Source organism: Aedes albopictus, chromosome 3, assembly GCF_035046485.1.
Source record: "Aedes albopictus strain Foshan chromosome 3, AalbF5, whole genome shotgun sequence".
NCBI classification, from domain to species: Eukaryota; Metazoa; Arthropoda; class Insecta; order Diptera; family Culicidae; genus Aedes; species Aedes albopictus.
The window spans coordinates 134,883,011-134,909,452 of record NC_085138.1 but is presented as its reverse complement, the minus strand read 5'-3'; the positions used below and the strand labels follow the sequence as shown (position 1 = coordinate 134,909,452).

At 45.8% G+C, this 26,442-nt stretch overlaps 3 protein-coding genes across 4 annotated transcripts in view; 1 reads left to right on the top strand and 2 right to left on the bottom strand.

Annotated features, from left to right (window-relative positions):
- Window positions 1-26,442, top strand: part of LOC109408491 (furin-like protease 2) — a 1,190,934-nt gene that overhangs the window by 995,555 nt on the left and 168,937 nt on the right. The gene's annotated exons all lie outside the window — the stretch shown is intronic.
- LOC134284246 (uncharacterized) lies at window positions 8,545-12,161 on the bottom strand. The gene is made up of 2 exons (XM_062842963.1): window positions 8,938-12,161; window positions 8,545-8,850 (listed from the first exon to the last, which is right to left on the bottom strand). Exon 1 carries the CDS (start codon window positions 12,159-12,161, stop codon window positions 9,228-9,230), a length of 2,934 nt encoding a protein of 977 aa, XP_062698947.1. The 3' UTR covers window positions 8,545-8,850; window positions 8,938-9,227.
- On the bottom strand, window positions 11,997-16,229 carry LOC134290664 (uncharacterized). The gene is made up of 2 exons (XM_062857842.1): window positions 15,961-16,229; window positions 11,997-15,873 (listed from the first exon to the last, which is right to left on the bottom strand). Exon 2 carries the CDS (start codon window positions 15,499-15,501, stop codon window positions 12,217-12,219), a length of 3,285 nt encoding a protein of 1,094 aa, XP_062713826.1. The 5' UTR covers window positions 15,502-15,873; window positions 15,961-16,229; the 3' UTR covers window positions 11,997-12,216.

Below are 26,442 nucleotides of genomic sequence, written 5' to 3'. Positions count from 1 at the left end.
TTTTCAAGAAAATCCTCTGGGAATTTTTCCAGGAATCTCTTACGGAAGTCTTCCGTGATTTTTTTTTTCTCACAAAACCCTCGAAGATTTCTCCCGTAATTCTTCTAGGACTTCCTTTACGAATACCTCCGGGAATTTATCCTGTAATTCCCCCGGGAATTTTCTCCAGGAATTCCTCCGAGAATGTCTCTGGGAATTCCTCCAGGAAATCCTCCAGGAATTGTTTTGGGAATTTCTTCTAGAAATCTTCCAGAAAATCCTCCAGGAATTCTTTCAGGAATTCCTCCGGGGACTTTTCTGAAATTCCTCCGGGAATTTTTAAAGGAAATCTGCGGGATTTTCTCATGAAATCCTCTGGGAATTTCACCAAGTATTCCTCAGAGAATCCTTCTAGAATTTTCTCCAGGAATTCGTCAGGAAATTTCTCTATGAATTCTTCCGGTAATTTCTCCAGCAATTCCTCTGGAAAATTCATCATGGAATCCTTCTTCCCAAAGGAAATTCCTGGAAGAATCTCTGGAGGAATCCCCTGAGGGTATTCCTGAAGGAATCCCCGGGCCAATTCCTGGAGAAATACCCGAAAGAAATCCTGGAAATAACCCCGGAAGAAGTCCTGAAGAAATGATTGAAGGAATCAACGGATGAATTGCTGAAGGGAGTCTGAGAAGAATTACCGGAGAAATGTCTGGAGGGAATCGTAAAGAAATTCCTAGTGGAATTCCAGGAAAAAAAAATGGAAGGATTGCCTGAAGAAATTCTCAGTGGAATTTCTGGAGAAATTCCATGGAGAATTTCCAGAGACGTTCCCGGAGGAATTCCCGGATAAATTCCCGGCGGAATTACTGGATAAAACAAAGGAGGAATTTCTAGAGAAATTCCCAGACGAATTCCTGGAGAAATTCTCGTAGGGTTTTCTTAAAAAAAAAAAGTTACGGAAGACTTCCTGGAGAAATTCCCAGTGGATTTTTTTTTAACAAAAACGGAAGTTTTCCTGAAGGAATTCCCGGAGGAATTTCTGGAAGAAATCCCGGAGGAATTCCTGGAAGAAATTTTGGAGGATTTCCCGGGCAATTTCTGAAGAAATTTCCGAAGGAATTCCCGGAGACATTCTTGGAGATATTCCTGGAGGAACTCCTGAAAAAATTCTCGGAGAAATCCAGCCAGGAGAAATTCTTGAAAGAATTCCCGAGCAAAATCCCGGATCAATTCATGGAGTAATTCCCGGAGGAACTCATGGAGTTATTCCTGGGAAAATTATCTGATGAAATCAGGAGGAATTCCTGGAGAACTCCTGGAGAAATTCTCAGAAGAATTTCTGAACCAAAGACGCCATTGCCAGATAGCTCGTATTCTGCTGAAGAACTTTGCTGAAAACGGCATGCTTGTACCTCATTAGGGTATTGAGATAAACGTGTTTGAATTTTTCAGACACAATGCGCCACCTAGCGGATAAATCCCAAACCAAAGACTTTACTATCAGATAGTTCTGAGCTTACTGAAGAATTTTGCCGAAGACAGCATCATTCTAACTTATCAGGTTTCTGAGATATGAGGGTTTGCACATTTTTGACACTGGCACCGCCTAGCGGTAAATCGCGAACCAGTTAATTCTTAACCTGCAGAACAAATTTGCCGAAGACACTATACTTCTACCTCATCGAGATCTTGAGATATACGTTGCACAAAGCATGTGGCCAATTTTGGTACCCCAAGACAATCCGGAATAACTCCGGAACCATGTGGACCAGGCTCCCATGTCCCCGGCATCATAATCTAGAAGAGTTTTTCGGAAATTGTGAAAATTTCATCAAACTCCATCGAAAATCAAAAAAGTTATGATAATTTTTGTGCTTTTCTGAAGGTGGAAAATGTACGTTGGCTGGATGAAGGTTAATGATGGTATGAAATGATGATTATGATAATGATGATGATGATGATGATGATGATGATGATGATGATGATGATGATGATGATGATGATGATGATGATGATGATGATGATGATGATGATGATGATGATGATGATGATGATGATGATGATGATGATGATGATGATGATGATGATGATGATGATGATGATGATGATGATGATGATTCTGTACCAATAAGGATAACCTATGGCTGCAGAGCCATTACCGCAGTGTGTGGATTTTTATCGCGAACCACTGAATGGTCCATGCTCAGCAAGTGATACATTCGCGAATGCAACATTTCATGAACCAACATGCTCGGGAACGCTCCCCGAAATGCTGTTCATTCTCTTGCCCGGTTCGATACGAGAGCGCAATCAAGAGAGAAGATGCTCGATGACGCTTATGAAAGCGATGCATTCGGTAAGAATATTTTATTGCCATAATTCTTTTTTTATTGTGACTACACAACCTGCAACGTCATGAATACAGTTAAATTAAATAGTATTTCACGTTTTTAAAGCGAAAACGCATTAAATACTGATGAAAATAACGATTATTCACAGTTGCCCCAAGCCAACGATGAGCGATCATCGGTAAGTGTTACACTTAGCGATGCCCGCTCATCGCCGCAGCTTGTTTATATCGGAGTATCCTCTTTGTGTTCCTTCGTGAACCATGCGATTCGACGAGAGAACATACACCACTTGGTAATTGAAACAGAACCAACAGAAGGGAAGAAAAACTGCCGAGTGGTTCACTGATCACTTTTTCGTCCAAACACTGCCATACCGCGACGGAATGATCTACCTGAGGGTTTGTTGTAGCAGGGTAAACTTAATTCACTGGAGACCTTCGGAATACAACATAATGTGGGCTTCGTGGCCGTGCGGCTAGAGGCGTCAGTCATCTAGGCGTTTCGTATGCCTCGGAGTGTTGGTTCGATCCCGCTCCAGTCGGGGAAAACTTTTCGTCAAACGGAAAATTCTCCACTGGGCCACTGGGTTGTCCGTTGTCATACATATGATAGTGCTTGTTCAGTCTGTACAACCTCTGAAGACGGTGTAATGTCTTTTTTATAATGGTTGTTATCTCGTGAAGAAGTCTGGGCACCCCACGAAGATTTGCCTGGAAACAAGTCCATCTAGCTTTCTTAGGCGTCTTAGTAAAGGTGCCCAAAAAGAGTGACCTGACTGTATGTGATAATTGGCAGAGTATCATATTTCTGTATATTGTTCTCAAAGTCCTCTGCAAAGTGAGCCTCAACCGGATACATGAGAAGATTGAGGCAACTCTACGACGGCAGCAAGCAGGATTCCGTGCCGGGCGATCCTATGTGGACCACATTGTCACGCTCCGTATCATTCTGGAGCAAATCAATGAATTCCAAGAGTCTCTCTTCCTGGTGTTCATTCATTACAAAAAAGTTTTCGACAGGCTCATGCGAGTAGCCTTCAGGCGCAAGGATGTCCCTGACAAAATCATCGGCCTCATTGAAGCACAGTACAGGGCATTTGCGTGCAAAATACTGCACCGTGGTGTCTTATTCGATCCTATCCTGGTCGTTGCTGGAGTGAAGTAAGGATGTATACATACTACCATCGCTACTGTTCCTCATCGTAATTGACGAGGTCCTTGTAGGTGCGATTGATCGTGAACCAAATCGTGGGTTGCCGTGGCAACCCATTACCATGGAGCACCTTAATGACTTCGAACTGGCTGATGACGTTGCTATCTTAGCTCAACGGTGCTCTGATATGCAGAGCAAGCTCGATGATCTTGCCAATCGCCCATCAACGTCAACATAACCAAATCGTCAACATAACCTTTCCAGCTTTACGGTAGCTGGGCAATCAGTGGAGAATGTTGAAAGCTTCCAATATCTTGGTAGCCAAATGGCGGCCGATGGCGCCACCAAGATCGACATAGGAGCACAGATAAAGAAGGCGAGGGCTGCTTTTGCGAGTTTCAGAAATGTATAGAAAAAAAACAGATTTTTCGACGCACCATCCTTGCACCAATTTGTAAATAGAGGCGAAGAAAAGTGCATTGAAGTTAAAAAGATATAAGAACATCTTAGAAGGCGATGCAACAGGACATTTGGAAATCTTAACCAATGTTAGTGTCTAGTACAGTTGACTCTCTACATCTCGATATTGAAGGGACCATCGAGATAGGGAGAGATCGAATTCGAGAACCAATTTGTAATGCATACTAGATTGAAAAATCGTCCGTAACTAGGAAAAACCGTAAACAAACAGATGTCACTTCGCCTTCCCAGATGTTTTGCACCTAAGAAACGAGATCTAGTAACCTGTAAAAACGGGCATATCGACATATGGAGAGCAAATCCAGAACAAAAACGATCGAGATCGCATCGAGATAGAGAGATATCGAGATAAGGAAATATCGACATGTAGAAAGGTGAAATGTATGCAGATTGAAGGGACTGACCAAACCATCGAGACAGGGAGAGATATCGAGATGTAGAACATCGACATGTGGAGAGTCGACTGTAATACAAAATGAAGACTGGATGGAACCAAAATTCACCTTAGATATACCATACAAAGTTTCGATTGATGATCGGAGCGTATGGGAATCATGAGGACCAACGGTTCGATCAGGATCTATTGTATTCTACACGAATGGATCGAAAATGAGTGATAGAACTGGGGCTGGAGTATATGGACCCAGGACTAAACTCGCCATACCAATGGGTAAATGGCCAACGGTGTTCCAAGCTGAAATTCAAGCTATTTTGGAATGCGCTGCTATCTGTCTGAAAAGAAAATATAGACATGCGAATATCTATATCTTTTCAGACAGTCAGGCAGCTTTAAAGGCAGTCTGCACATTTGAATGTTATTCTAAGCTAGTATGGGAGTGCATTACACTACTGAAGGAACTGGCTGGAAGGAATACTGTAAAATTATTCTGGGCACCAGGTCATTGTGGAATTGCAGGCAACGAAATTGCGGACCAGCTAGCTAGGGAGGGATCTCTGGGTGCCTTGTATGGACCGGAACCCTTCTGTGGAGTATCATCAAGTGCTCTATCGATGGAGCTAAAAAATTGGGAGAAACAGAGCGTAGGAGCAAACTGGCATACTGCACCTGGAATATCGCAGTCAAAGAGATTCATCGTGCCAAGCGTGAAAAACACGAACACACTACTGAAACTTAGTAAACGCGAATTAAGTGTGTACACAGGATTGTTAACCGGGCACTGCCCATCTCGACACTTTCTATTGAAGCTCAAGAAGATTCAATCAGAAGAATGTCGGTTCTGTGGTGTCAACTCTGAAACCTCGGAACATCTACTTTGTGAGTGTAGTTTTCTCTTTAAGAAGAGAGAACGTTATTTCGGTGGATACTTCATGCATCCCCGAGATATCTGGTGGAATATAAATCCCAAGAAGGTAGTGGCTTTCATTTTGGAAGCATAATGCAGGCCTGAAAAAAAAAATCGCTAGTTCTTAATACTAGTGAGTGTACTAAAGTACTGCATAAAGCAACTGGGTCTTACCACAATAGATAAATTAATGGTCGCAGTGGTTGTGTACCCCTACAGGAAAAAAAATCGACGCACCAAAATCCGAATCTTCTACTCGAACGTGAAATCTGTGTTACTGTACGCCAGTGCAACTTGGTGTGTATCAACGGAGAACATTCAACGGCTGTAGGTCTTCATCAATAGATGCCTATGGTATAATTATAATTCGTGCATGGTAGCCTCACAATTAAATCTCCAACGCTGATCTCCATCGTCGATGTCATTAAAAGCCGATAGCGACAGAAATTCAGGAGCGAAAGTGTTGGTGGGTCGGTCACACTCTACGCAGCGGCAAGAACAAAATCTGCAAAAGCAAGCGTTGCATTGGAACCCAGCAGGACATCGCAGCCGAGGCAGACCCAGAGGCTCAACAAGGAAATAAAAGAAGCCGACAGAAGTTTGACCTGGCCACAGGTTAAGGTGATGGCTGGCAATCGCCCAGGATCAAGATCTTTCAATGTGGCCCTCTACACCACCATGGGTGATCAGGCCTGAAAGTACGGGAGTATAAGCCCTTTTCAAAGTTAGATAAGGAAAAATGGATGGGATGACACAAAACTAAATGATTTACGAAATCCACTGCTTGAATATTGTTCAAATTAAAAAAAAAATCGTGTCAAAAATGGTATATTTTTTTCATGTTTTGGGTTGGAAATGCTATATAGTGTAATCGTCCAGTAAGTCTCCCTACAACTTCTATAAACTATCACTACTATTCAAACTGAACATAAAACTCGTTGACGACCGGCAATCAACTCGTTTGCACGCAACGAGATTGACCTTATCCAAACTCGTAAATCAGCGCAATTTTCTCCCCATTCATCAGATTACGGTGCAAAGCGGCCCGCCAATGAGGAACAAAACCAAGAACAAAACAATATTAACGAACAAGCAATACTAGCCAGAGCGGCAGCAAGCGTGACTTGAACAACAACAAAAACAAGTCTCAAGACATGCAGCAAATAAAGTAATAAAATAGCCCACTTTTCTCGTTGATGGCATTTGTAGGTCGCAAAAATGTGCATATCCGAGAAAATGAGCACCGGATGGCTTTCTCCTGCACTGACTGGAAGTACCACCCATCACTGCCCTAACTGCGTGCCCTATCTCGCAGGAATCAATCTCGGCGAGAAAACGGGTCAAATAAATTCCCCATTCTGGGACGCCCTGACTGGGCGGCAGATCCAGCTACGACTTAACCCAGTTCTAGTCCGTTGGGTGAATAAAGAATTTCGCCCTCTCTTCGTGCTCCCAGCTGGGATTGGATGCTGAAAGCCAGGGCAGCCCGACCGAATTATGAGCTTATAGAAGTTGATGATCGTAAAATATTAATGACCTGCTATCGCTCATTTCGTCCCGGGCGGCGCGTGCCGTTCACCATCAAAGGCCCTGTCGGTTGCCTCTGCCTGCCAGTAGCGGGGAGCGTGAGCATGAAGAATCGATTCGGAGGAAGAAGGAATCTACGCGCAGCAAAAAAACAGTCTTCTTGAAGCAACCTTCAGCTATACTGGGTGCGGTGGGGAAAAATACGGCGAATACTCATATCCAATCGATTCATATAGAGACCTTGGGGGATTCATTCGGGAGCCATCTGGTGAAACATGAAGCCGCCGGAACGGCCGGCCCTAGCTCGCGCCTCGGTGTGATGCGATTAGAAAGCAATGAAATCAATCTCGACGCTCGAGATTGATTGAGAAATGGCCGGGAAAATATTTGATTAGCTTGGATATGGCTGGTTCGTCTGTGTGGGCTGGTTGTCGATGACGCGCGGTACCGACGACATCGTCGACCAGGGATTAAGACTAACGCATGTGACCCCAATCGATATGGCATGAGTCAAGAATGCTAACACAGAGTGTGACGTTCATAAATTGTTCGCTTGGAACGCCCTCGGCTTACTAGGGGGGAAAACAATAGGCTGTCGATGATTTATAGAAAATTGCATTATAGTCGATTACACACAGCTCCAAGGCGCGTACAGGCTTAAACCCGAGCCGCGGGGGTATCGGTGAGTGATTGTTCTCAAATCTACCGATTTGCATTAATCTCACGATTGCTGTGAATCTTGGAAGATTGAACGGGGAATCATCAATCAGTAGGCGCGAAACGGCAGCAGGGCATAAAGAAGATTCTGGCTAGGATTCACTGCCAAGGATTTTTTGTTGTTTCGTTGCCAACTGTATACCCTGCGTTCTCAGGCGACACACAGATTTTGGCGGATAGAGAAGGAGAAGACGGAGCTTAATGTTAACTCATTATTTTACGACACTTTGATGGAGCTGACGCTTTTTTCTGCGTGGATCCGTTCGATAGAAGATGAGATTGATGTTCGATTTGGTCCTCGATTAGGGTAAGAAAATAATACATTTTTGCGGTAAAAATTAGACTGTCGCTATTCATCCTCACGCACAATGCTCGCTTGATAACCCTGCTCCTTATCCCGCCCATAATGCACTCTGCGCTCCATGCCTTATTGTGCCAACCGCACCAGTAGCAAACACCAGCTTTTCAGGGTTGTAATCCGGCATTCTTGTAACATGCCCTGTCCATCGTATCCTGCCGGCTTTGGCCACCTTCTGAATGCTGGGTTCGCCGTAAAGTGCAGCGAGGTCGTGGTTCATCCTTCTCCGCCACACATCATTCTCCTGCACAACGCCGAAGATTGTCCTTAGCACACGTCGCTCGAAAACTACGTGTGCTTGCAGGTCCTCCTCGAGCATGGTGCATGTCTCGTGTCCATAGAGGACCACCGGTCTTATCAGCGTCTGGTGCATTTGCTACGTAGGTGAATCGTTTTAGACCTCAGCTTCTTCTGGAGCCCGTAGTAGGCCCGACTTCCGCTGATGATGCGCCTTCGTATTTAACGACTCACGCTGTTGTCAGCTATCAGTAAGGATCCTAGGTAGACAAATTCCTCCACCACCTCCAAGGTATCTCCGTCTATCGTAACATTGCTACCCAGATGGATCCGGTCGTGTTCGGTGCCGCCTACTAGCATGTACTTTGTTTTTGAGGCATTCACCACCAGTCCGACCTTTGCTTCTTCGCGTTTATAACGGGTGTACAGCTCTGCCACTGTTAAGAAAACTGTTTCGCAGTTCGGCTGGCTAGTCCGGTAACTCGACTAAAAGAAATTTATTGTTAGAATCATCATCAATTCATGTGTTTGTTAACTTACAAATTAGTTTTCCTTATTAGAAGGTACGATACGAGTTCAGTTTGCCCTTGCCCTTGCAAATTGTGAGGTTACCTATATGGATAATTTTAGTTCATCTAAGTAATATAATTTTCAATATTGTATGACATACGCTTACTATGGCGGTAACGTAGCGATAAATAACAAATTCCGCAGGTATGGAAACAATCCGTATGGCTAGAAAAATAGGCTAATAAACATGTTTATAAACTGTTAGTTCAATTTAGTTGCTTTGAAATTCACTAGGACTAAATCCAGTACAATAATTTACACGAACCTATAAATAGTGAATTCAACTGTAATAACAAATAGTTTTTAACTAAATTATCAATTCACTTGATTTTATATCTTTTTATAAACGATAATCTTCAACAATTTCATTAGTTCAACACGTTGTTGTAGCATGTAGTTTGTTGTTGATTTCGGAGTAGTTATATCATTGTCAAGCTGTCACATCTACCTACATTGTTTTCTCCGGACAGCCATAGACAACGTGACTCTATTGAGCGAGGTGATTTCTCAAAGGGTCTCTCGCTATAAATCCGCAACACCCCGACCCGTAATGCCTTACCCTGGGTTGGCCTTACCCTGGATGTCCAGCAGAGCTACCTTGACGGCAGGCCGCTGAAGTATTCCGGAAGAAGTCTGAACGTCGACCTTCCTCACCTGAGTATCGTGTCCTTGGTATACCTTAACAACTCGACCACGTAACCACCCGTTGCGGACTGCTTCGTCTACGATGATAACTGGGTCACCTTCTTGTAACGGGCGGGTATCGTTGAACCATTTTGTTCGCCTGGCAATTGTAGGCAAGTATCCCTGGATCCAACGCTTCCAAAACTGGTCCAAAAGGTGGTTCATGAGCTTCTGATTACTCTTAAGCGAGATATCTTGGTCCACTGGTATTCTTGCTGCCACGTTCGCCCCACTTGAACTCATCAATAGAAAGTTGTTTGGAGTCACAACTTCTTCCATAGGATTATCGACAGGAACGAACGTAAGAGGGTGAGAGTTCACTATCATTTCTGCCTCTGCCAGAAAGGTTGCTAGTTCTTCGTCGTTGAGGCGATCTTTGTGACATAGTGACTTCAGAGCGTCCTTTATAGACCGTACTTTTCGTTCCCATACGCCCCCCATGTGAGGGGCGGACGGTGGGTTGAATAACCATTCAGTCTCAGCGTTAGTGAATGTAGATGCGACATCGCGATTAATAGCTTTGATCTCTTCTGCGAGCTCACGTGCTGCTCCTTTGAAATTAGTGCCATTGTCGCTGTAGATCTGCTGCGGTGAGCCTCGCCTAGCAATGAAACGCCGTATTGCCTTCTTGCAGGAATCAGTTGATAAAGAATGGACAACTTCAATGTGTACCGCGCGTACCGTAAGGCAGGTAAATAAAGCTACCCATCTCTTCTCGTTGCTCCTGCCTCGTTTGACGATCAACGGTCCGAAGTAGTCCAATCCTGTGAACGTAAATGGCCTGACGTACGGTGTGACTCTTGGATGTGGAAGTGCTGCCATTCGTGGTGTCTGCGCTTTCACTCGATAAACTCTACACCACATGCATTTCTTCACTACGGATTTGACCACAAAACGTATCTTGGGAATATGATACCGCTGTTGCAGCTCGTTTACAACTATATCAACGTATGCATGTCCGTAGCGTTGATGGTATTTTTGAATCAACAATTCAGTAACATGATGTCCTCTCGGAATGATCACTGGATTACGAAAGCTGTATGCGTAATACGCAGTTGCCTTGTTAAGTCGACTATCCATTTGTAGCACTCCATCTTCGTCAATAAACGGCGACAGCTTCGCAAGGGTACTTTGTTTCTTTAAAGGCTTTTGTTCGTCTTTTGGTAACTGAGCATTTTGATTCAGAACGGTTAATTCTCCACTGTATACTTGCTGTTGCACCATTCTCCACAGGCATGCTTCGGCTGCTGTGTAGTCGCGCTGCTCCAATATAACTGACCTTTCACGAGTCGTATTTCTTACCGCTGCCTTACAGCGATGGATGAAATGATACAGGTAGGCCAAATTTTTTAACAAGTCTTCCCATCTAGAGTACTTCAGGTAGTTGAATGAATAGTCCGACATAACTTCATGATGATAAACGGATCGGACTTCTTCTAGAGATTCTGGTAGTGCAATCTTCTGGTTTGGCCATTCAGTATTGGGTCTACAAAGGAAATGTGGTCCGCTGAACCATGGGCTTGTTGGGTCAAAGCATGGTCCGGATCCCCATTTAGTTCCTTTGTCAGCGACGTTCAAACTAGATGGGACGTAGTGCCACTCATTTACATGTGTCGTCGAAAGAATTTCGCCTACTCTGAAGGCTACATACTGCCGATACTTCCGTGGATCGGCCCTCAACCAAGCCAACACGGTAGTAGAATCGGACCACATATACTTTTGTTGGATCGGTATTGTATGGTTCTCTTCAATGCTCTTTAGAAGCCTTGTACCGATTACTGCGGCATTCAGCTCGTTGCGTGGAACTGACTGTGGTTTTAATGGAGTAACTTTTGTCTTAGCCGCTACAAGGGCGCAGCGTGCTACTCCACTGTCGATTATTCTGAAGTATGCCGTAGCACAGCACGCCATCTCACCAGCATCGACAAATACATGCACTTCCAATGATCGGTAGCTTATAGGATTGTAGCCCGGAAAATAGCATCTTGCAACCCGAACCTCCGACAACCTTGGCAGTAACTTCACCCAACGTTGCCAACTTTTGAAATTTTCTCCAGTTATAGGCTCATCCCACTTCACTGCTGACCTCCAAATATCTTGAACCAGTATTTTGCCATGTACTGTGTAGGTAGCCACGATGCCAAGAGGGTCAAAATGACTCATGACTACCCTGAGAACTTGCCGCTTAGTGGGTATCACATCTCCTGACAACAAAGGTTGAAGATCTTTGTGGAACTGCGTAGTAAATATAAACATGTCATCTGTGGGAATCCACGTCATACCCAAGACACGTTCGGAAACTGTTGCCGTGTCTACCGAAAAGTACTTCGTCGCTTCGTTGACATCCACCCCGACCCGTTGTAGAACTTCATCGGAGTTAGACTGCCAGTTTCTGACTTCAAAACCAGCCTTGCTGTGGATCCAACGTACCTCGGCTACTATCTGAACCGTTTCTTCAATGGTGTCCCTACTGTCCAAGAAATCATCGACGTACGTATTGTTAATCACTGCTGCTGCTGCCTCGGGATATTGTTGCACATACTCAGCTGCAGTGAGATTTTTCACGTGTTGAGCAATGCACGGCGAGCACGAGGCGCCGAAAATTACAACGTCCATAACGTAGACTGTGGGTGGGTCGTTTGGGTCTGACCGGAACAGGAATCGTAGTGCTTGTTTATCGGATGGTCTAACCAGAATCTGGTGGAACATCTGTCGCACATCTCCAACGACTGCAAATTGTCGTTGTCGGAATCCAGACATCACTTTCAATAGCGGTGTCAACAGATCTGGCCCTGCTAGCAACATGGCGTTCAGCGATATGTCTCCTACGCGGGCTGCTGCATCCCAAACAAGTCGTACTTTACCTGGTTTGCGTGGATTTTGTACGACTCCGAGTGGTAGATACCACACCGGATGAGATTCCAAATTGCACAACTCGCCTTTTGTCGCCTCGTGAGCGTAGCCGCGTTCGAGATACTCGCCAATTTGTTCCTCTACTTTTTTTTTTCAGAGCGGGTTCTTTCCCAAGCCGCTTCTCAAGGCAAACCAACCGTCGTTCAGCCATCTTGTAACTATCCGGTAAATCAACAGTATCGTTTTTCCATAGAAGACCGCACTCGAACCTGCCAGACTGAGTACGCTTGGTGGTTTGTTGTAAGATCTGCCTCGCACGTTGGTCTTCTGGCGATTCTAGGGTTTGCACCGCATGCACTCCCATATTTTCAACGGCGAAATAATCCTTCACCAGCTCATGCAGTTTCGTATCCGGTGAGCAATTACAGGTATGGACCATTACCCGCTGAGGCCCCTGAACTTTCGCCCCGCCTCCACCAAATATTGTCCACCCAAGCCGGGTCTTCGCGGCGATTGGTTCATCGCTTCGGCGCTCTCGTTTGTCCAACGTCAGTGTCAACTTAGCATGAGCTAATCCTATCAATATCCTAGGAACTGCCTTAGAGAAGTTGTTGACAGGAATCCCTCGTAGGTACGGATATTGTTTGGCCAATTCATCGAATGCGAGACTTTGGTTTGGTAGATCAAGGCTGGCCACGGTACGCACGTCTGACATGACGTATTTCGATTGCTCGTTTACACCGGATATATGCAACCGCACTTTCTCCGATGTCGACTCCTTTCGGGTGACATTTCCCGTCCACTGTAAGCAGAGCGGCATTATTTCCCCTGTCAAACCAAGTTCTTCAGCGACGGTGTTCTCCAGAAGGGTAAGGTCTGATCCGTCATCCAGAAACGCATAGGTGGAAACGGTTTTTCCTTCATTATAGAGGACAACTGGCAGTATCTTGAAGAGTGCACTGGTTCGGTTGAAGCAGTGTGTAGAAACCAAGCCAGTTGACGCGGGTACTTCCACATTCGCTGACGAGCGTTTTGATGGATGTAGCAGTTTATTATGGGTGTCTGTGCATCCGTCGACTCCACATACCTGCTTGGATCGACAGGGCCATTTGCCATGACATCCCAAGCACTGATGGCAGAGCTTGAACTGCTCCACAAGCCGTTTCCTCTGATCCAGATTGAAACTCGAGAACTTCTGACAATTTCGGATTCTGTGGTCCATTTTGCTGCACGCATGACATGGCCTAGGATCTGTAGATGCTTCGGATTTTTTTGAATTTGTTGTGCCCTTCGCTTCTTCAACGGTGTGCGCGTTCACAAAGCCTCCCTTTTCCCTTTTTCTGCCCTTGTGGTAACTTGCTTCCTGATGGCTTATTTCGGTGGGCAGCGATACGTGGCAGGCAGCCGTCTTTATGGATGATACATAGTCGCTGAAGGCTTTAAGTGTTGCTTCCGGAATTCGTTGTGTATGAAGTCCCCAATCTAGACGAAGATTGGGAGGCAGCTTCCCAACTAGCTCAGCCAGTAACATGGGATTCGATAAGTGATTCTGAAGCCTTGCTCCTTCCACGTATGTTACCAGATTTTTAACCTCGCGACCAAACGTAATCAACGTGTCCAACCTGTTGGAGTTTGGCGGAGGAGCATTCCTTATCTTCGCTAGCAAGCAATGCATTAGTTGTTCAGGCCTCCCGCATTCGTCTCGTAGGGTCTCGATGATCTCGGGAATGGCTGCAGGCAAGGTTAATATGCTCTGCACTTTGTCGCGAGCGCTTCCAACCAAGCTCTTCTGCAATCTAGCAAGATTTTCATCTGGCTGAATTCCACACATTGCCGTTGTGGATTCAAAAGCATTGATGAACATGGGCCATTCCAGCGGATCTCCGGAAAACTTAGGCAGTTCCCTGGACACTACTTGCCGTGCCGCCAGCTGCTGCGTAGTCAGCACGCCTACCGGTAATTGTACTCTCTCTGGGAGGTTCGATGTCTCCTCTAATCCGGACGAAACTTGCGGCACTTGCCTAACAGGTTGAGCTAGACTGACTGGTGGCAGAAGAGATGAATTGGCAGAAGGCCACCCACTATAGTAAGATGGATGAATATTGTTCGGTTGGCACGAAGCATTCGTTGACGCAATAAACGGGAATTGATTCCCCGGAGTGACATGCTGTTGATCGCTCATGTACCCTACATTTCCATTTGGATTCCACTGCCCGTATGAGCCTGTCTGTGCCGCTGAATCCTGAATATAGCCCACCGTTGTCCGAGCCGGATTACTGACCCGACGTGAGATGTCGGGAATTGAAGCAGCGTAATGCATCGATGAAGTCGATTGCCTCTGGACTTGCTGGTGCGACGATCGTTGAGCGTTCCTAGTTGCCGCATTAATCGGTCCTTCGTACTGAACGTTTGTACGGGATGAACTTTCCACTATAGGTTGCTGATAGAACGCCGCTGACTCCTGAATCTCTGACTGATTTGTCGGTTGGAGCCGCAGTGTAGACTGACCTGGTGGATGTTGCCCGAACGCATCATGAAAGGTGACTTGTTGCGCTGCTGAAGAATGCGGCATGTCGTCCTGCACTGTCTGAAACGCTGTATGTTGATATCGAGGGTTATTCATGAGAATACCCTTTTGTCTTGGCATTGTCGGTTGCTGTTGGCATTGGTCGCTCGTAACCGCAGACACCACTGGGACAACAGACGGGGATGCTGGGATCATTGGTTGGTGGGCGTTCTGGGGATGGACGACGGTGTCATTTCGACATGGTACTTCCAAAACGACATTCCCAGATGAAATGATAGGAGTGGAGGTCGTAGCAGCGAGGCAGTCGTCTGGTTGTTTCTCCGGTGTTTCTTGCGACTGGTTAATCCACAACTGAACATGACTTCGATGGCTACGATGACTTCGGAGGCTTCTGGCGCTTCTGCCACTTCCACAAATGGACTTTGCTGTCTCTATCTCAGCTTCCAGCTGGTGCTTCTGAGCTAGATATGCACGTTCACGTTCCGCTTGTTGCTGCATCAGCCTATCGTCCAAAGCTTTGGACTCTTCAAGCTGTCTTAAGCGCATCTGAGCACACGAACTGCTAGTACGGATTGAGCTTTTAGAACCGCTAACACTGGAAGCTCTACTGGAGCAGTATCCGCACCGCCATGGTTTGTCGCAAATTGATGCTTTCACACCTGCACAGGTGAAATGAAACCACGTACCGCAGATGTCACATGCGACCATGTCCTCAACATGACTCGGTCGGTTGCATGCTTTGCAACCCTGGTCGACGGTCGACATCGTCACTCTCTAGTTCGCTCTCTAGGTCCAGGCCCCTCGAACCGTCTCGTAATTTTCGAGATTGTTAAGAAAACTGTTTCGCAGTTCGGCTGGCTAGTCCGTTAACTCGACTAAAAGAAACTTATTGTTAGAATCATCATCAATTCATGTGTTTGTTAACTTACAAATTAGTTTTCCTTATTAGAAGGTACGATACGAGTTCAGTTTGCCCTTGCCCTTGCAAATTGTGAGGTTACCTATATGGATAATTTTAGTTCATCTAAGTAATATAATTTTCAATATTGTATGACATACGCTTACTATGGCGGTAACGTAGCGATAAATAACAAATTCCGCAGGTATGGAAACAATCCGTATGGCTAGAAAAATAGGCTAATAAACATGTTTATAAACTGTTAGTTCAATTTAGTTGCTTTGAAATTCACTAGGACTAAATCCAGTACAATAATTTACACGAACCTATAAATAGTGAATTCAACTGTAATAACAAATAGTTTTTAACTAAATTATCAATTCACTTGATTTTATATCTTTTTATAAACGATAATCTTCAACAATTTCATTAGTTCAACACGTTGTTGTAGCATGTAGTTTGTTGTTGATTTCGGAGTAGTTATATCATTGTCAAGCTGTCACATCTACCTACATTGTTTTCTCCGGACAGCCATAGACAACGTGACTCTATTGAGCGAGGTGATTTCTCAAAGGGTCTCTCGCTATAAATCCGCAACAGCCACCGTTCCAAATGTTCTGGCGATAATGTCCATGTCGTCCGCAAATTGATCGGATTTTGTGAAAATCGTTCCGGAATTGTTGAGCCCGGCTCGTCGCTTCACACCTTCCTGAGCGATGTTGAGGAGTAGACATGAGAGTCTGTTACCTTGTCGCAGTCCCCGACGAGATTCTAATGTACTGGATAGTTCACCCGAAAGCCCTACGCAGTTTTGCACACCCTCCAGCCGTTTTCGTCCATGAGCTCTGCGCGGTCGATACTGTCGTATGCCGCTTTGGAGTCGATGAACAGGTGATGCGTTGGGACCTGGTATTCACGGCATTTCTGGAGGATTTACCGTATGGTGAAGATCTGCTCCGTTGTCAACCGGCCGTCGATGAAGCCCCGGTTTGATAACTTCCCACGAACTCATTCGTTTTAGGTGACAGACCACGGAAGATGATCTGGGATAGCACTTTGTAGGCAGCATTCAAAATAGTGATCGCTCTGAAGTTCTCAATGATGACTTTGCAGCCTCCTGTGGTATGGTAGTCCGAAGCACCTTCTTCCCCCGCAAAGATATCCACAAAGCCATCTGGAGATCACCCGACCACCAAACAGAAAACCAAATCGACCACGTTCCAATCGACGGTAAATTCTTCTCGGACATTGGTTATAGTCCGCACATACCGCAGTGCGAATATAGATTCGGATCACTACTTAGTCGCTGTATGCATGCGCTCAAAACTTTCGACATTTATCACCATGCGTCGAAGTCGAACACCGCGGCTCAACATCGGGCAGCTGCGTAGCGTAGAAGTGGCTCAAAACTACGCGCAGCAGTTAGCAGTGGCCCTACCAATGGAAGAGCAGCTTGGCGCAGCTACAATTGAAGATGGCTGGAGGGACATCCGATCCGCCATAGGTAGTACCTTGGCTACAGCACTAGGCATCGCGACTCCAAATCACTGAAACGACTGGTACGACGGCGAACGTGAACAGTTGAAAAACGAGAAGAATGCAGCATGGGCGAGAATGCTGCGACACCGTACGAGAGCGAATGAGGCACGTTACAGACAGGCTCGGAACGGGCAGAACTCAATCTTCCGGAGGAAGGAGCGTCAGCAGCAAGAATGAGATCGCGAAGCGATGGAAGAGCTGTACCGCGCTAAGGGCACACGGAAGTTCTACGAGAAGCTGAACCGCTCGCGCAGAGGCTTTGGGCCACAAGCCGACATGTGCCAAGATAATCACGGGAATCTTCTCACGAGCGAGCGTGAGGTGGTCGAGAGGTGGCGGCAACATTACGATGAGCACCTCAATGGCGGCGTTACAAGCACCGAAGGTGACACGGTAACAGATCTAGGAGTACGTGCGCAGGACGAAAGATTTTCAGCCCCTAAGCTCCAAGAGATTGAGGAGGAGGTTTGCCGGTTGAAAAACAACAAAGCCGCTGGAGCAGATCAATTACCAAGCGAGCTACTAAAATACGTTCGAGAAGCACTGGTGAGAACACTACACGGGGTCATTTTCAAGATTTGGGAGGAGGAAGTATTACCGGAGGAGTGGATGGAAGGTATCGTGTGTCCCATCTACAAAAAGGGCGACAAGTTGGATTGCGGGAACTATCGCGCGATCACACTACTGAGCGCTGCCTACAAGATACTCTCTCAAATTTTATGCCGCCGTCTATCACCGATTACAAGATAGTTCGTGGGGCAATATCAGGTTGCATTCATGGGTGAACGCGCTACAACGGACCAGATGTTCGCCATCTGCCAGGTGTTGCAGAAATGCCGCGAATACAACGTGCACACACATCACTTGTTCATCGATTTCAAATCAGCGTATGATACAATCGATCGAGAATAGCAACGGCAGATTGTGCACGAATACGGATTTCCGGATAAACTGATACGATTAATCAAGGCGACGATGGATCGAGTGATGAGCGTAGTTTGAGTATCGGCGACACTATCGAGTCCCTTCGAATTTCGCAGAGGGTTACGGCAAGGTGATGGTCTTTCGTGCTTGCTGTTCAACATTGCGTTGGGGGTGTCATAAGGAGAGCGGGGATAGACACGAGTGGGAAGAATTTCACGAAGTCCGTTCAGCTGCTTGGTTTCGCTGATGATATTAATATTATTGCTCGTAAATTTGAAACGATGGTGGAAACGTACATCCGAGCCAGGTGAATCGGATTAGTCATAATTGTGTCGAAGACAAAGTACATGATGGCAAAGGACTCCAGGGAGGAATCTCCGCGCCCGCCACCCCGAATTTATATCGACGGTGATGAAATCGAGGCGGTTGAAGAATTCGTGTACTTGGGCTCACTGGTGACCGCCGACAACGACACCAGCAGAGAAATTCAGAGGCGCATTGTGGCAGGAAATCGTGCTTACTTTGGACTCCGCAAAACTCTACGATCGAATAAAGTTCGCCGTAACACGAAGTTAAGCATCTACAAAACGCTTATTAGACCGGGCGTCCTCTATGGGCACGAAACATGGACCCTACGTGCAGAGGACCAACGCGCCCTTGGAGTTTTCGAACGGAAGGTGTTGCGTACCATCTACGGCGGAGTGCAGATGGAAGACGGGACTTGGAGAAGGCGAATGAACCACGAGCTGCATCAGCTGCTGAGAGAACCAACCATCATCCACACCGCGAAAATCGGGAGGCTACGGTGGACGGGTCACGTCATCAGGATGTCAGATAGCAACCCGACTAAAATGATTCTCGAGAGTCATCCGACCGGTACAAGAAGACGAGGTGCGCAGCGTGCTAGGTGGGTCGACCAAGTGGAGGACGATCGGCGGACCCTACGTAGAATGCGGAACTGGAGACAAACAGCCATGGACCAAGTGGAATGGAGACGGCTACTATGTACAGCAGAGGCCACCCCGGCCTTAGCCTGATCGGTAAGGTGTGTCTGAAGTTCTCACATTCCAAATGGTCGCCTTTCTTGTGAATGGGGTAGACTAGCCCTTCTTTCAAGATCCTGGCGATCAGCTGATCCAGACAGGTAGCCAACTTCTCTGGGCCCATCTTGATGAGTTCAGCTGCGATACCATCCTTACCAGCTGCTTTGATGGTTTTGAGCTGATGAATGGCATCCTTAACTTCGCTCAACGTGGGAGATGGTTCATTTCCGTCCTCCGCTGCACTGGCGTCGTCGTTTACTCCGTTTCCGTGGTCACCCATGCCTACGTTCTCCACGCCATTCAGGTGCTGATCGAAGTGCTGCTTCCACCTTTTATTCACTTCACGTCCGTCCATCAAGAGGCCTTCGTCCTTATCCCTGCACATTTCGGCCCACGGTACGAAGCCGTTGCGGGATGCGTTGAGCTTCTCGTAGAACTTCCGTGTTTCTTGGGAACGGTACAACAGCTCCATTTCTTCGCACTCCGCTTCTTCCAGGCGGCGTTTTTTTCTCCCGAAAGAGGCGGGCCTGCTGTTTCCGCTTCTGTTTGTAACGTTCCACATTCTGTCGGGGCCCTTGCTGCAGCATTACCGCTCGCGCTGCGTTCTTCTTCTTCAAAACCGTTCTGAACTCTTCGTCGAACCATTCGTTCCGTCAATTCCGTTCCACGATCGGGTGCTCTCGGCTGTATCGTTGATGGCTGCTTAAACTGTACTCCTGTAGCAGTCCTCTAGAGGGGTCGCATCGAGCTCGCTCGCATCTGGCAACGCGGCCTCGTATGCTGAGGCGACATTCGGTTGTTTTAGTCGCTCTAGGTTGTACCGTGACGGTCGTCGGTACCGTACATTGTTGATGACGGAATGTTTTGGGCGCAGTTTGACCATCACCTGATAGTAGTCGGAGTCGATGTTGCCGCCACGATAGGTCCTGACGTCGATAATGTCGGAGAAGTGTCGTCCGTCAATCAGAACGTGGTCGATTTGCGATTCCTGTGGTGCTATGGTGATCTCCAGGTGTAACGATAAGGGAGGCTGTGTTGGGAAAAGGCGCTACGTATGGCCATGTTTTAGGAGGCGGCGAAATCAATGAGTGGTAGGCCGTTTTCGTTCGTCTGCTGGTGGGCGCTGAACTTACCAATCGTCGGTCTGAATTCCTCCTACTGGCCTGAGCGTTCAAATCTCCTATGATGATCTTGACGTCGTGGCTTGGGCAGCGATCGTACTCGCGTTCGAGCTGCGCGTAAAATGCGTCCTTGTCATCATCAGTACTTCCGGAGTGTGGGCTGTGCATGTTTATTATGCTGAAGTTGAAGAATCGACCCTTGATCCTCAACCTGCACATTCTTTCGTCGATCGGCCACCAACGCGCCTCTGCATATCACCCATCACGATGAAAGCTGTTCCCAGCTCGCGTGTGTTGCCGCAGCTCTGGTAGATGGTATGATTACCTCTAAACGTTCGCACCATGGATCCTGTCCAACACACCTCCTGCAGCGTTACGATGCCGAACCCGCGGTCCTTCAGTAGATCGGCGAGTATGCGGGTGCTCCCAATGAAGTTGAGAGATCGGCAGTTCCACGTACCGAGTTTCTAATCGCAAGTCCTTCTTGTTCGCTGGGGTCGCTGCCGTTGGTCTCGGTTCGTATTATTCTGTTGCTGATTTTCCGTTACAATGGTTTTTTTTACGGCTGGCTCGTAGGGTCTGATACCAACCCCCTACTTTCCGGAGAACCATAGTGTACAGTTGAGCTTGGAGTCCTTCCCTGGCACTCGGACGTAGATCAGCCGCCCCTAGCATGGGGATCACACGCTGTTGTGAGTCGCTCCTCCTGGAGAACAGACGCTCAGGTTTGCCGAAGCAAACCCCCCCCCCTTCCCTGTCAGTCTACGACCAAAGTTTCCACTGGGGTTGGTTACCCGATCTTCCCTAAGGTTGCTCGTAGTTTCCATCCGGTACCACGTAGAGGTAGGGATAGGAGTTGCTGGGCAGAGGCTGGTGGATCACTATAGGAATTGCGCAACATACCTAGCCTTTATCGTGCTTTTTTAATCCAAGTATTGTATGTTTTATTTGACTTTTATAGACACTCGTTTGTTTTTCAATCAAAAGAATAATTCACGCAAATTTCCACGAAGACTTCTTATTTTCCCCACCTAATTTGGCGTGCGACGCGCTATGAAGTCAATCTGGTAGTATCGCCATGCCAGCATGTATCATGCAACGGATCAGCATAAGAATCCTGACTACTAATACTACCGCTTGGCTGGCTGCCTGCGAATATAAACTTCAACAGCGTCAACAGCACACCTCCAACCAACATCGCGAACAGCGGTGCGACGCTGGTGGTGCGACGCTACGCCAGTCGACAAACGGCGAAACGCGACTTGAATACGCGTAAAAACGCTGTAAACACCTTTTTTGATCTATGCCATCACCATCAGTATCATCTTCGACTCAGCAGCAGCCGGAGCACCGAGCATCAATCCTTCTTCGCTCCGTTCTGCGCCCTTCGTTCTAATACGTAGGTATCGTCCTCACACCACCACCACCGCCAAAGGAACGAAGCGGTGCGGTGTCGTGCCGAGGATTCTTTCCCAAGAACCAAGCCAGGTCAGGTCAGGCCAAGGAGTTTGTATTCTCGTCACCACCGCTGTCGTAATCATCATTAATTTAATGAAAATCGATGTCAGTCCTGGTGCTGCTCCCCGGTAGCAAGGAGGAAGGACGCAAAGCAACAACGGAACGGTGGAAGTCGGTTTTGGCTGCGGATGCGTGGGAGCCGTCTTTAAGAAGCAGACAAACGATTGCCACGTTTTGTCGAGTGTAATCCCTTGTCGTAATCGGGATTTGAAGCCGGTCTCTCGGTCGGTCGGTGGTTGGAGCCACACGCCAGTCAAAGAGAAGCACTGATCCTGGGAGACGGGAGGGGGGCTTTGCGTTAAGACTTGGCGGAGGGAAAGAATGTACGGATAAAGGATTCATGTGTGAGAAAATTGAGTTTTCTTGTGGCGTGCCTCCGAGTATATTGGGATATGGGGTTGTGATTTGAGCGAAAGGAGCGGTTGTAGGAGTACGTGTGTAGGTGTGTTTCGGGTGAACTTTCGGAGGTAATTAAAAATACTGCTTCAGAATTAGGGGGATTAAGAGGATCCGACGTGAGGTTTTTGCTGGGATGTGCTCTGCTTCATGAGGCTCACATGGCGCTTAATTGAAGTGGCAAATTCTTGACTGGAGATGAGGCGCATTGTCGGAAAAGTCACGTAATAAACGATGAATAATTTATTTTCATTGTGTTGAGATGAAGGATTTTTACATGGAATTGGTGGGTTTAATCATGTTGGTTTCATCATGCACTTACAAATATGTGTACAATACAAACCAATCTATTTCTCCTTTCTCTTTTTTTGATTTTGATTAGTAGGTTTCAAACCCTGTATTTCCTCCTTCAGTGACTGTGTCGTATAAACTTTGTTTTACTTAAGAATCTAATAACTTTACTCGGTTTCGTTAGACATACTGCAATTCGTAGTATTTTATTAACGTTATTTACGAAAATCTGCATGTATGAAGACCACACCAAACAAATATGACTAAATGCCACAATATTTAATAACTCGGTTTCCACCAAATTTAAGACACTCATGTGTCATTCATCCATTTTCTAACTAATTGCAACATTCCCGGAAACCAATTCCATTTCCCTACACGGCCAATCGCTATCCAACTTTATTTAGATAAACATCGTCAAACATTTTAACCACACTAGCCACACACTGCCCTAGTCTCCGTGCCACCGATCCATTCGGTCCGGCCTCCTGCCATATATATTTACTCATCTGTATGTGGTGCGGTTTTGGATCCATTCCAGGAAAATGCTTCCTCTAAATGGTATTTTATCGAAACCATAAACAACAAATTGTGTGTCGCCGTTCGTCGATATGAATGTGTTGTGGATACTACGACAGGGATGCTGCTGGCTCCCTGTTTACGGGAGCGCGGTCTGGTACCTACCTACCTAATACATAAATTGAACATTCGCACGAACATCACATTTCAAACGAACCGAACGAGACGGACGGACCCATCTGACGCGACACTGTGGCGGGATTCCGGATTGCGAAGCTTCCTTTTTTTGGGGGTTTATGATTGCTGAACAGTAATGGCATCGACACATTCGAGTCAAGTTTTGTTGTCTGAATCAATCGGACGCTTGAAGTAATGACTCTCTGCTGTTTTAAAGAATATCTAAGAAACTGATGAACCCGTTTCTTCTGTTGTCGTGATCCGTCGTGACTACGCTCCTGGCGCCGTTCAGGTGTTCGTCAAAATACTGCTTCCACCATTCAATCGTTCCATGTTGGTTCGTAATAACAATCTCGTCCATATCCCTTTTCAATTCGCAGCACGAATCCTATGTGGTATGAGTTGAGTGTCTGATAGAACAGGACGGGCTTGGTGATCTAGTGGCTACCGATTCTGATTCGAATGCAGAAGATCATGGGATCAATCCCTGGCCCGTCGCTTTCATCCTACTATGTATCTTTCTATCCACTTTCTCTCTCTTCTCTACAAATACAACTATATATTTTCATATGTTCATAGCCATCGCTGGAACCAAAAACGAGTTGCAAAAAAAATCGCCTCCCTTCCATCCAACCTCCACAGCACAGTGTATATAACGCCTACAAGTTATGCAACCAAAGCAAACTGTGCCGCTTGTCCTTCATATTAATCACCACACAATCTACATATCACCTTACGAACACTATTCATTTCCCCTATCCATGGATTGCATCACCAACCCAACGGTGAGTCCCAGATCTCCCATCCTCTCCGTCTAACAAATACCCCTATCCATGCTGGTTGTGGGGATACAGAGGTGATCCCGGTCTTTAGTAGCAAAAACCAGCACACTCTAACATTCCTTTCACTTCCCAACTGACTGTAAGGACGTGGCCGGCACCGTTATTGATCAAAATGTATGAGCTGTTTAAATTACACTTTGAGAATAAGTCGAGTGTCCCAGCCCTTATTCATTTGGATCTAAGTGCAATTGGTACCAGCTCAGATCAATCACGGATGAGCAACCATTGACAAGTATAGTCAGATTTGATCGTTTTGATCGTTTTCTTTTGGTTGAGTGTCTGATAGAACATTTGTGTTTCTTGAAAAAAGCACAGCAGTTACCATCGCACTCTGCTTCTTTCAGGAGGCGTTTTTTTTTCTCCAACAGTGCTACCATGGTAGAATCAGAGCTGGTTACTTCAAATTTCAGCTCCCTTTTACCAGTACCTTTCAGAATAATTCCAGAATATCCTTCATAAATTTTCTCACGATTATTTTTTTGTAATTATCGCGGAAGGAAAAATAAAAAAATATTTTGAAGATTCCTCCAAGAATTCTGTTAAAATGTATTCCTTATCATGTACTTCTTCAGAATTTCTTCACGGTCACCTCCAAAGCCCTCCCTCCGGAATTCCTGTACAGATTCTTTCAGGATTCATCAGTTTTTTTGCGAAGTCTTTGTAGACAAAAGTTTCTTGCAGTATTAAACAATTGCAGCTGAAATTTCTCCCAATATACAGATCAATATACAGTAAGATTCTAGCGCCTCCTCGCTTGTAAAGCTAGAACCAACTAGTTCACTATCGTGTAGCTCTTGATGTCCTGATCATCTTTGCCGAAGACGAAATTCTTCTATGTCGCCTGATTCTCGAGATACAGCAGTTTAGAATTAAAAGACACACCAGCGCCACCTAGCGCATAAGCCTCAAATCAACTAGTTCTCTATCAGATTATTCTTGATGTACTGATCCTTTTTGTCGAAGACGAAATTATTTTGGGTGGTTTGGTTCTCGAGATACAGCTGTTTACAATTTTAAAGACTCACTAGCGCCACTTAGCGGATAAATCTAGAACCAACTAGTTCACTGTCGGGCAGCTCTTGATGTCCTTATCATCTTTGCCGAAGAGGAAATTCTTCTATGTAATCAGATTTTCGAGATATAGATATAAGGAAGGTTTAGGACTTCCCAGCGCCACCTAGCGGATAAACCTAGAACGAACTAGTTCACTATTGAATAGCTCTGAATGTTCTGATCAACTATGCCGAAGACGAAATATTTCTAGGAAGTCTGATTCTTGAGATACAGCAGCTTAGAATTTCTAAGACTCATGAGCGCCACCTATTGGATACACCTAGAACGAACTAGTTCACTATCGAACTAGTCATCAACTTCGACGGAGACGAAATTCTTTTATGTAGTTTGATTTTCGAGATAAAGAAGTTAAGAATTTGTAGGACTCACTAGCGCCGCTTAGTTGATAAACGAGAACTAACTAGTTCACTATCGAATATCTCCTGATGTCCTGATCAACTTTGCCGAAGACGAAATTCTTCTATGTAGTCTGATTCTCGAGATACATAAGTTTAGAATTTTGAGGACTCACTAGTGCCACCTAGCAGAAAACCCCAGAACCAACAAATTCTCTATCGGATACTTTTTGATGCCTGATCAACTTTGCCGAAGACAAAATTCGTCCAGACGGTCTGATTCTCGAGATACGAGCGTTACGGTTTTGTGCAATGACTGTTGACGCAACACGTATCAAAGCAAAATGTTTCATGATCAATGGCGCCACCTATAGGAGCGAATACGTACTATCGGAGAGTCCTTGCTATTCTCAACAACTTTGTTGAAGACACCAGTCTTCCAACATGCCTCTTTTTTACTCGGTTATCGCCAAAGTCACTGATCTATAAATAGATCACTGGGTTAACCTTCCTTAACTCGCGCGGTTGTACACCACCGTCAGCACCATTCTAATGCTGAGTACAAAAAGCGAGATTTTTTGAACGCGTTGTACAAAATACGACAGCGCGATCGCTCGAGGGTTAAACATTCCACGAATAGTTTTATGAGACATTCGTTTTGGGATTCCTTAAGGATCCCCAATCTGATGAAGTATTTCTTTAAAAAATTACCTCAAGCATTGGTATACAAGGTCGTGCATGTATTTCTTCAAATATTTCTGGAAGAATTGCTCAAGGATTTTTTCTGTAGAATTTCTGTAGGCATTCTTTTGCCAATTTCTCTATGAATTCTTCAGCGGCCCATTTCAGAAATCCTTCTAGGGGTTTCCTTTAAAAAAAAAACAGGCATTTTCTCAGCAGAATGGAGGATAACGTGCCTCTGGAGCCGGCCTTCTGATACCTCTATATAATCAGGGATTCTCTCGGGCATTTATTTAGAAACACCTCTGGAAAGCTCTTAAGAGATTCTTCTAAATCTTTCTTCTCCAA

What these genes read in the sequence shown, in the direction of transcription:
- LOC134284246 (XM_062842963.1), bottom strand. Translation starts at nt 12,161, where the DNA reads ATGTTGCTAGCAGGGCCAGATCTGTTGACACCGCTATTGAAAGTGATG.
- LOC134290664 (XM_062857842.1), bottom strand. Translation starts at nt 15,501, where the DNA reads ATGTCGACCGTCGACCAGGGTTGCAAAGCATGCAACCGACCGAGTCAT.